General features: G+C 54.3%; 1 protein-coding gene across 1 annotated transcript in view; it reads right to left on the reverse strand.

Annotated features, from left to right (window-relative positions):
- Positions 1 to 4,075: 4,075 nt before the first annotated feature.
- SEC14L4 (SEC14-like 4 (S. cerevisiae)) overlaps positions 4,076 to 10,949 on the reverse strand; it is a 20,059-nt gene continuing 13,185 nt past the window's right edge. The window contains exons 3-12 of the mRNA XM_012658011.1: positions 10,675 to 10,718; positions 10,311 to 10,370; positions 10,014 to 10,202; positions 8,521 to 8,616; positions 8,162 to 8,222; positions 7,097 to 7,180; positions 6,681 to 6,787; positions 6,466 to 6,605; positions 6,201 to 6,370; positions 4,076 to 5,357 (exon numbers count right to left, since the gene is read on the reverse strand). Coding sequence (XP_012513465.1) covers positions 5,218 to 5,357; positions 6,201 to 6,370; positions 6,466 to 6,605; positions 6,681 to 6,787; positions 7,097 to 7,180; positions 8,162 to 8,222; positions 8,521 to 8,616; positions 10,014 to 10,202; positions 10,311 to 10,370; positions 10,675 to 10,718 — 1,091 coding nt within the window. The 3' untranslated portion in view covers positions 4,076 to 5,217. The remainder of the gene's footprint in view (positions 5,358 to 6,200; positions 6,371 to 6,465; positions 6,606 to 6,680; positions 6,788 to 7,096; positions 7,181 to 8,161; positions 8,223 to 8,520; positions 8,617 to 10,013; positions 10,203 to 10,310; positions 10,371 to 10,674; positions 10,719 to 10,949) is intronic.

Here is a 10,949-nt window from a genome sequence, read left to right on the forward strand (position 1 = left end):
AAGTCTTGCACTTCTTTGGTTAAAGTTATTCCTGAGTATTTTATCCTTTGTGATGCTATTATAAATGAAATTATTTTCTTACTTTCATTTTTAGATTGCTCATCATTAGTGTATAGAAATACAACCGATTTTTGTATATTAATCTTATATCCTGCAACCTTGCTGAACTTGTTTGTTAGCTCTAGTAGCTTTTTTTCCTGATGTAGATTCTTTATCATCTGGTTTTATCTCCCTTCATCACTTAGAAAATAAAATTCAGTATGATAATGATGATGATGATGATGATGTTGATGATACTGCTGCTGTCTGTGCCACAAAATACCAACAGCCACCAAAAAGTCAAGACTTGCAAGAGGAGACCCCAAAGATGTCTGAGCTGGGGACACAGCTCCTGGTCAAGTTCATAGACTCTTCACTTTCTGCTCTTATATGACACCTTTGCTACTTATCATAGGATGTTATGGTGGTAGGAGTAGGGAGGATAGTGAAGGATTCTGCAAAGTGGAAGAGGTCTTAATTTATATGTTGTCCAGGGTTGGAGCTGGCACATCCCTTCCCTCAATGCCTGGGGGCATCCAAAGGGCATCGAATATCTCAAATTCTTCATGCCAAACTGGTCTCTGCTTTCATTGACATCCTTGGAAAGCCTGTACAGCCTAAGACTACTCAAAAGGGGGACTATGTCTGGGGTGACCACCAACAAAACAGCCCAAGCAGTTGTAATTCCTTTACTGACACAGAACAAATAATTCCCAAATTGTTCAGAAATGTAAGATGCTGAAACATGGGCTTGGCTACCTTGGTTTGAATCCTAGCTTCACCTCTAATGTGTTGTGTGATCTTGAGTCTCAGTTTTTCCACCTGTAAATCGGGGCTGATAACATCCCCTTCTTATTAGGTACTGAGATGGTCAGTACAGAATAGGCCAATAAGGTATCTCATCTACCACTTGGCACATGGTAAGTGATCAATAGTGTAGGCTTGTACTGTTTTTATTGGGCTGGTCACCCAGCCTGCCTTCAACTCCAGGACTAGGACACAGCTAGGTGAGCCCATCCTTTCTGGTTCCTTCTCGCCTGTTCTGTGGCTGCCCTGCCAGCCCTCTCCTTGGATCTCTTTACAGTGCTGAGTCTGGCTGCCAGACTGCCCTTTGGCTGTGCTCCTGGAATGACCCAACCTCCAGGGGTGGATGGCCCAGGAAGGCACGTGGCTCTGGAGTCAGACGTCCCCAATTCCAGTCCCAGTGCCACCACTGAGCAAATGACTTTTTCTCTCTGAGCCTCACTTTCCTCCCCTGTAAGATGGGCATGATTATTTGACAATCTGCCACAAAGGTTAAACAAGGTAGTGTAGTTAGAGCAGCAAGCCTGTCCAGGTGCTCAGTAAATGCTATCTATTATTTTTTGCCAGGCTTTATGGAGCTTCTGGGGGTGAATGGAGTCAGACACGAGGCAGATGATGACTGTTATCACATGATGAGCTCTGGTCCAGTTACTCTGTGAGTGCGGAGAAGGGACCCTGCCTGCTAGGGCCCAGGTGGTAGTGGGACCTAGGGAAGGCCTTCCAGAAAAGGACTCTTCTGACCTTGCGGATGCACAGAACAAGGTTGGAGAGGGAGTCCTAGGCTGAGGGAATGGCATGAGCCAAGACAGGGAGGCAGGAAGGAGCTTGATGAATTGGTGAATTCAAGGCGTTGATGGAGCTGGAACGGAGTCGGGGCGGGGGGCATAGTGGCTGGGTCACAGAGGGCCTTGTAAGCCACCAACAAGACTGATTTTACCCAAGGGGAAATGAGGAACCAGCAAAGGGCGTACACAGGAAGTGATATGATCAGATTTTCATTGCAGGAAGATTTTTCTGACTGCCCTGGGAGTCTGGATGGGAGGGGGTAGGAACACAGGGGGTAGAACCTGTGCCTCTTTCTGCCACTCCAGAGGCCCCACAGACAGCTTGGGCCTCTTAGGGCCTCAACTCACCTGTTCAATGAGCCAGATGTGAAGGGCTGTCCCTGTTCACGCCCCTGGGGGACAGAGGTGCAGCCAGCCCAACACCGCCCCCTGGTGGCCAAAGGCAGAGATTTCTCCCCCTCCCCCTGCCAAGCAAGGCGGGAGGAGGGGCGGGAGGAGGTGCTGGCCCAGCGGCTCCTCCCCAGTGTGCTCAGCATCTCCTGGGCTGTCTGGACAGAGGGACCCAGGATCACATCTTTCTTTATGTTATGTGATATGACAAGTCACTTCCTACCCTGAGCATCACTCTTCTCATCTGTAAACTGGGGGCGATGCTTCCTGCCTCAGCTTGGGTCTGGCACCCAGCAGGCGTTCGGGAGTGTGGCACTGGCACCGTCACCTCCCACCAAGAGGCACAAACGTCTGAGCAGCTTTTTGCAGTCCCTGGGACTTCCCTCCACCCCAGGAACCCAGCACCTTACTCTGTCGCATTGTGTGCCCCCTGCCCCATAGTGGCACCCTCTTTCCCCCCGAGAGGCAGGGCAGGGGCACTGCCGGCAGCTGACCTGGATGCTGGCTGCAGCTCCTCTATTGGATACCGAGGCTTCGTGGCCTGTGAAGTGGGGCTATTACCCCTGTCTGCGTCAGGGTTTAATGTAAAGGGGCTGTGCAAACTGTAGAGCGCTGTGCTGTGGAGCTCTGCTGAAGACCCGCTCTGGGTACCTGAGACTCTCTCACAGTGACATTCCCTCTGGCCAGGCTCCTTGGGAGGTGAGCTGGGCTAGGGCAGGGGCACCTTTCCAACTGCCATCAGACCATGCCATGGATCCCACCTGATCTCCACCTGCGTCACCCTGAAGATTGCGGGACCCTCAGCGAGGAGATGGGCTGGGAAGGGTAGGTACTGCCGCCATGCCCCGGACAAATGAGGCCTGGGTGTTTCCAAACACTTAATTTTTTTCTTTTTTTCGAGACAGAGTCTCGCTCTGTTGCCCGGGCTAGAGTGCCGTGGCGTCAGCCTAGCTCACAGCGACCTCAAACTCCTGGGCTCAAGCGATCCTCCTGCCTTAGCCTCCCAGGTAACTGGGACTACAGGCACGCGCCACCATGCCCGGCTAATTTTTTCTATTTTTTTAATTGTTTGGCCAATTTCTTTTCTATTTTTAGTAGAGACAGGGTCTCACTCTTGCTCAGGCTGGTCTCGAACTCCTAAGCTCAAATGATCCACCCGCCTCAGCCTCCCAGAGTGCTAGGATTACAGGCGTGAGCCACCACGCCTGGCCCAAACACTCAATTTTTGACCAAGAGTTTTCATCTGTGGCCTCCTGCCAAGATTTTTGCCATTTTTTACTGACAAGCAAGAAGGCTCTGTTTCGCAACCCAAATGATAAAAGAGTTTTATTAAAAGCTATCTAATGTGCACACAGTTGTTCATGAAGAAACAGCAAATGTTACCAGTGTTGCCCAAGGCCAGGAGAGCCCCTCTGGCTCCTCAGACACCCCCAGGCCCCCCGGCCACCCACACCCCATTCCTCAGTCTGGAAGGTTCACCTGCACCCAGTCACCCCCACATCCAATCGCTCTCCCTTCAGGGTCACCATCTTGGGCAAAGAACATCTGACCCCATCAGATTTCTTTGCTGGGCTCTCCCCCAGAATTCAGCTCCTGTCCCCACAAGCACGCGTGGTGACGACACCCCCACTCGCTAACTGATCATCAGAGTCACTTCCGCCTCCCACCATGGGGCAAGTGCCTTGGTGTCCCCAGGGCCTGCAGAGCCTGGTGTTGGCAGATACCCAGTAAACATTTAAGAACAAAAGAATAAATGGAGAAAAAAACTTTGGGCAAACCAGCGCCCCGCCCTGCTCTGGGCGATTTCCTTTTTTTTTGTTTTTAAAGTGACACTGTTAAGAGTTAGGGATGGGGTTGCTGAGGGCAGATCCCCAGCAGAGCTCCCAATGTGCCCCGGCCCACCTTGCCTGGTAGAAGGTCCTGCTCTCACCTCCGCAGGTGACTACTGAACTCCCCGTGTAACCGCTAGGCCACTAGGCGTGCTCCCCCAGCTCTGGGATTCAGTCGCTGGTGCCTGCACCCGACCCCTTTGTCACTTGCCCGGTGGCACTGGCTCTAGGCGTTTAGTTTACTTAGTATGCCTTTTATAGCAGCAGGGCCTGTGTTCAGACTCTATGCATGTGCACCTGTGAATGGCGCAGCTGCCCCAACTGCAGGGGCTGGGGGCCCCAAAGACCCCGCAGTGCTCACCTGAGGACCCCACCTTCTCAAGGCTCATCATTTTCTCACCTAAAATAGGTCCTGGGTAATTGAGAAAGCCTTTATTAACTGGAGAAAGTGAAATCACAGCCTCTGGGGGCAGGAAAGGGGCTGGGGCCTGGCTTCCTGCTTGCAAAGCACCTGGACAGATGGCGTTTGTGGAGGCTTCTGGTCTCTGGGAGGGGCTTGGCATCTGGGATGCTACTGCATTGCAACAGGGACCCCTTTTACAGGGACATCTGACCGACCTTTCACCCTCAGGGCCATCACTGGTGGACAGTACTCTTTTGCCCTGTGGGACGGAAACCCATAAGGACAAACAGCAGGTGCAACGACCCCGAGCCATGGGCCCAGGTCTTCTGAGATACCAGTGGCCACTGGCCTGGCCCAGCCAGGGGCAGAGGGCAGAGTGGGGAGGGGGCAGGGCAGCACAGCCTGGGCTCCCAGGCTCTGGCTGATGGCTTCGTTGCTCCCTGGAGTCAACCCATATAGCCACACCCAGGGGTCCCACTTCTCCATTTCTGATTTTCCCTCCAAAGGCAGAAGAAAAAGCTTGGACAGACCTGGAAGCTCTGCTGGAACCAGGACCCTCACCCCTGCCCCATCTCCCCTGCCCATCCCTGCTGGCCTCCACCTGCAGAAAACAGGGCTTCTCTGCTCTCGAGGCCTGAAGCTGTGCTCCCTGCAGGGCCAAGGGCCTATGCACACAGCCCCAAGCTGGGACACTAGGTGTGGGCGAGTCTTGGGGTGGGTGGATCTTGTCGGGAGGGACGCGAGGGCAGCTTCTACAGGCAGGACCCTTCCTCAGGGTTCTCATTCTCACTCCCATTCTCTGAATCTTCAGGGCGGCCTAGGCTTTGGTTGTCCCCCTTCTGAGATGTGACACAGGGTAGGTGGCTCTCTGCAGCCACCTTCAGCACCACCCTGCTTGGAGGGCAGGGGCCCCGGGAGGGTGAGAAGGGTTTGGAGAGCACAGGCACAGAGGCGGCGGCCGGGGTCTTCATTGCTCTGGGGAGGGTCTCGTTGCCTCGAGACCCTGCAACTTCTCCTCGGAGGCCTTGTCGGGGAGCAGCACCTCCACAGTGTAGCTGACCTTCTTGGCGTGCACCAGGCTGTAGGTGTTATCGAAGCGCAGGACGTCTGCAATGACGGAGAGGTGATCAGGCAGAGCGCGGCCCGGCACATCCGCACTCCTGGTGCCCCACTCAGACCTAAGCCCGTTGCTTATGACAATCTGCCTGGGCGATGCTTGTGCTCCGTAAAGGAATGACAACCGCCAGCATGCACACGCCCCTTCTATGCACCAGGCACCCCACTAGAGGCAGTCGCAGCTCCCCGAATCCTTGAAGCCGCCCCATGTGGAAGGTACTGTCACCTCCATTTTATAGAGGAGGAAACAGCCTTAGAGAGATGATCCGACTTTCCAGCGATCACAGAGCAATGAAGGGAGGGACTGGCTTTCTCTTATCCTGATGTCCCAACCCAGGGAGGAGCCCTGCTTCCCCCAGAGGAAAGGGCCGAGCTATGGAGCCGCTTTTCCATCTCGCAGAAGGCATTTCCTTCACTGCCAAGGTCTGTCGAACTCTGGGACCTGGGGAGTCATGCAGATGTCGCCGTCTCCACTCTCCTAACTCTCCCTTGCCACAAGGGAGCCCATGGCTGCTACGTACCTGTCTCTTCGCCTGACAAGCCTGGTGTGGGGACTTCCCAGGAGATGACCCCAAGGCTCTGGGCTCTGAACCCCGGCTCTTCCTCCACAATGAGTCTCTGCCTTTGCACCCACATGTACGGGCCACTCATCAGCTCCCTGACCCCAGGAGACAGCTCCACTGGAGCCATGGCATGGAGGAGCTTACACAGTCCCCACACCCTCCCCGAGACCTGGAAATAGAGGGCAAACATGGGGTAGACTGGCCAGAGACGGTCAGCTCATTTCTCCACCATGAGGGGGAAAACCACTCCAGTGAACCCTGCAGCTCTTACAAACACCAGCCTTGAGGCAGGGGAGGCTCCCGTCCTCGGGCACCAGGTGGGTGTTGTAGCGCTGGCTAGGCAGCACCTCCGTCATCTCCCCAGCCCTCTGCCGCTCCCCCATCTTGGTCTTCAGGAAAACCCCAAAGCCGATGTCCCCACCATCTGATGCAAACTGCCACCTGCAGTGGACGACAGAGTCCCAGTGACGAACACCTGCCTGGGCTCTGGAGCCCCTCCCAGCTGTGCCCAGGTGTGGAGTGGCCACCATCCCTACCTGAGCACACAGCCTGGGAACAGGATCTCATTCTCCACCTGCAGGGAGGAGCCGCGGCCCACGGACTTCGTGTGCTCGTACTGCGCCCTCACCTGGTTGCGCAGGTAGTAGGTCTTGGGCACCTCGCCCCCGTAGTTGATCTGTGGATGAGGGTGGGTGAGCAGGCACTGGACCACGCTGTCTCCCCTCCTCCCCACCCTCTGGGCTCTCTGTACCTTGGTCAAGCACTTGGGGTTGCCGTCGGGGTCCGTCATGGTCCCCCCAAACTCCATGGGCAGCTGGTCGGGGCTGATGAACTTGGTCAGCTCCTGCTTCCAGTTGTCTGTGTGGGGGCAGGAGGGGGGCTCCGAAGGGGCTCAGGAGACTCAACAGAGGGCAGCGGGGCCGAGCCCAGTGAGGGGACCTCATATGTGCTTGGCTTGCTCCCCTAGGTGCTGCTCTAAGAGCACCCAAGAGCTTTATGTGGCTCCCAGGACATGGTCTAGTACCCTAGGCCTTGCCTGTGCACGCTGAGGCTGACTGGGGTCGGGCCAGGGTCAGTGCCTGAGTCAAGAGGATGAGCCAGGGAGGAAGGGGCTTTTAGCATTGACCTCTGCTTCCCAGGCAGATGTCAGGAAGCCAAATCACTCACCTCCCAGAATTACTATCTTCCTGCGTGTCTCCTCACTCATGAAGGACTTGACCAAGTTGAAGGCCACGGGGAATAGTTTGGAGGCTGAAACACACAAAGGTCCCGTGGGGAGCTAGACAAGCGAGGACTTGGGTATATAAAGCCACGGCCAAGGGCACATGCTGGACAAGAGTTGGACAGATATGGATTCTGCCATTCCCTCCTGTGTGACCTTCATCTAATTATTTACCCTCTCTGAGTCTTAGTGCTATTAACTGTAAAATGGAGAGTAAATAATGTATATGCAACACTGGGCACAGTGCCTGGCTTTCAATAAACAACTGCCTCCCCCAACCCAGTTGTAAGGTCTTGAGCACAAGCTGGCACCAGCAAAGTTGGTTCCCCAGTGATAACACTTCCTTTCCACACTCAAGGTTTTCCCAGGTTATGCTGGAATCCTCTTGGGTGCAAGCAGATGAGGTGACTGCACTAGACTTTCTGTCCCACCCTGAATAACTCTTGCACACTGAGTACTGTCTGTGGGCCAGGCTCTGTGTCTTCTCCGCAGACTGTCTCATTTAACCTCACAGCTATCTTATGGGGAGGGTGCTCTTGGAGCCCCATTTTACAGAGTGGGAAAACTGAGGCTCAGTGAGGTTAAATAGACTTGCTCAAAGTCATAGAGTTGGTTAGATTTGAACCCAGATCACCTGATTTCAGAGCACACATGGTGACCCCCTCACTACACAGGCCATCTCGGACGGGAGCCAGCCCCACTCAAAGTATGTCCATCAACCAGCGCGGTCCATGGACAGTGTGTTACCAGTCCATGTTGAAATAAGTAAAGAAAATAACAGCAAACATTTAGAAACTTATAACTTAGGTGAGATTGCTTCAACATACCAGCCACGCCTTTGTATATTACAAAAGTATTTGTCTGGGAAGGAGTGGAACTACAGATCGAAAACAGAAACCAAATAAACAAAAAACTGGTTCTTCACAAAGGATGATTTGAGAAGCCCTGAACTCAACGGTGTACCTGCTATCCCTGCCCTCCCCAGGAGGTCATCCCGGTCATGGGCTCACCTCGAACAATAATTAAATTCTTCAGCATCTCAGGATAATTTGCTTCCAGTATGGCAAAAAACTGTGGAGTCAAGATGAGTCTGGTCAAGGCCATGTTCTAGCATCCCCTACCCCTGGGTTTCTGTGGCCTCTGATGCTGCTGAGACAAGAGGCCCATCCCCAGCCCGTGTCGCCTTCCCCATGAACGTGTGCTTCCTCCTCTGTGTTATTCTTTCTCTTTGGAAGGTGGACCCTGGCTAGTGTCACTGGCTGGCACGCTGCTCCCTACGGACCAAGGTTCCCAGGTTGGTGTGGGCAGCGGCTCCCTACCAGCCTGGGAACCATTGCTGCTCCAGTGTCAAGCCAGCTGCCCACCTTACCTGCTGGTAGACCTCCACAGCTGGCTTCCACAGGTGTTTCAGGCTCAGCCCCTCCATGTCAAATACCATCAACACCATCTCGATCTTCCTGCCCAGCTACACAGGACAGAGCAGGAACATTGCTCAGGCAACAGCTCCAGCTGGGAGACCTTAGCCAGGGAGACTCAGGCTCTTCTCCCCGCTGCCCTGCCACCCTACTCCCGCTGGCAGCCCACAGTGTCTTCCAAACAGATGGAGCCCATCCAGGTTCTACGGAGACGCCGCATCTAAGCCCTGGCACCGTCTGATTCATGGTGTTATCACACTTTGCTCAACACTACTGCCTGGAGTAAGTTAACCGTAGAATTAAAGACATCATTCGTTACGCATTGGGCATCTTTATGTACAATAATAGGCGATGTCAGCCAGTGTTCTGTGGTCCCATGGCTGTGTCCAAGCTAGAGCTACGCTGCTGGCAGGATGCATGGCCTCAGACTGTTTTTTAACCCCTCTAACCCTTAGGTTCTTCCTCTGTAAAATAATATTAATACCAGAGAATTCCACGTTCTGATAGAATTGCCGTGAGAACCCAGTGAGATGATGCACAAAGAGCCCAGTGCATGGCACGTGGCAGGTCTCTGATAGATACTAGCAGATAGTATTGGTGACATTATCACCATCATTATCAGCTCCAACCAGGGACATCCACGAAGTGGAAGAAACTTTGTCAACCCAACAAGATCAGCTCCCTTGTTTGGGAGACGTACATCTTTTCAAACCTGCCACTGAATAGTGCTTTGCAATTCACGCATGCTTGCCACGGATCTCTGTTGAGGGACTATTTTGTGTCGAGCCTTGTACCAGGTGTTGGTGATGCGGGCCCCACCCTCGTCATGTGCAGTCAGCCATTAGCCAGATGGCGTCACAGTGACATACCACCCCCACCAGGTGGGTCTTCCTCCTACGCGCATTTAGACGCTTAGACTGACAAAACCAACAAGGCCACACTTGGCACTAGATTCACTCTGAATGACACAGAGGGTCAGGGGACAGCTCAGGGACAAGGACGTGAGATCTGCAAAGGCGGACATGGAGTCCTTCTTGGCTTAGAAGCCCCATGCCCCATAGGATTCAATATTTTTTTGCGGGGTCCCACAAGGGACGTGCCCAGTTTCCAGGGTCACTGCTTTCAGGGGTGCACATCAGGCATTTATAGTTATGCAGTTTATAGTGAGGGGACGTCTCTTCCAGAAGCAAAGCTGACTGTCCACCATTCCCAGGGTTCCAGGGGAACAGAGCTGCACCCCATGTCAGTGTCTCATGTAAAGGCTTTGGTGGCCCTTCACTCACGCCAGCAGTGTCACACACATGGTAGCTGCTCAAGGATGGGCAACGGTGGGAGAAGCCCATGTTCCCCCAGAGCTCGGGGAGCTGAGGACGGGGAGAGGTGGGGGATAGGGTGCCACCCTTTAGGCAGGCTAGGTCCACCGTGCACCCCCAGCCCAGCCGCTCACCTTCTCACTCTGCAGCGCACACTCACGCAACAGCAGCTCGCAGACCCTGATGCGCTTCCGGATCAGCTCCTGCTTGGAGGCGGACAGGAGGAGACCCTTGGGGTCAAGGGTCCCGATGATGTCGAACCACACAGGGCAGCCTTCATAGTCATAGCCGCACAGGCCACCCGAGTCGTACAGCTGGATCACCTGGGCATGTGGGTAAGGTCCTTGCTCCATCAGGTGGCTGGACGTGGGGGCGAGGGGGGAGGTGGGGGAGGGCATCAGGTGGCCTGAGGGTTGCTGCATGGGGCTCACCTCCAGTGGCTGCCACGAGAGGATGTTGTCCAGGTCTTGTTGCTTCCGGAACTCCACGTGCTGCAGGGACACGGCAAGAGCTAAAGACACTGCCTGTCTCAAAGGCCTCTGTGGGGCACCTGAGGACACCAGGCCAGGTCCCTCTGCCCGCAGCAGCCAAGATCCTGTCAGAGCATACCTAGGCTCCACCAGCAGCCCTGGGCATGGGGACAGGAGGAGGGCTGCGGGGACCCACGTCTGATGCAGAAAGGATCCAAGGAGGAAGGAAGAAGAAACATGAGAATGGGATGGGGCGAGAGTCCCCACTCTTTGTCCCAATCCCCAGGGCGCAGTGTATGGGACATCAAGGCTAACGGAGCCTCACCTGCCGGAGCATGTTCTCAGATTTCTGCAGATCAAAGTTCCGAGCTGCAAAAAGAAGATGAAGTGAGGAGAGACTCAAGGTCGTATCTAGAATGAGCTGTTCCCTGAAAGCTTGTGAGGGACATAGTGAGGGTGTCCCCAGCCTGTTCCTGCTGACACCCCGAGAACACACTGAGGGTCTGGAACACATGGAAAGTTTTTGCTGTTTTTTGAGACAGGGTCTTGTTCTCTTACCTGGGCTAGAGTGCAGTGGCATCATCATAGCTCACTGCAACC

Source organism: Propithecus coquereli, unplaced genomic scaffold, assembly GCF_000956105.1.
Source record: "Propithecus coquereli isolate 6110/MARCELLA unplaced genomic scaffold, Pcoq_1.0 Scaffold567, whole genome shotgun sequence".
NCBI classification, from domain to species: Eukaryota; Metazoa; Chordata; class Mammalia; order Primates; family Indriidae; genus Propithecus; species Propithecus coquereli.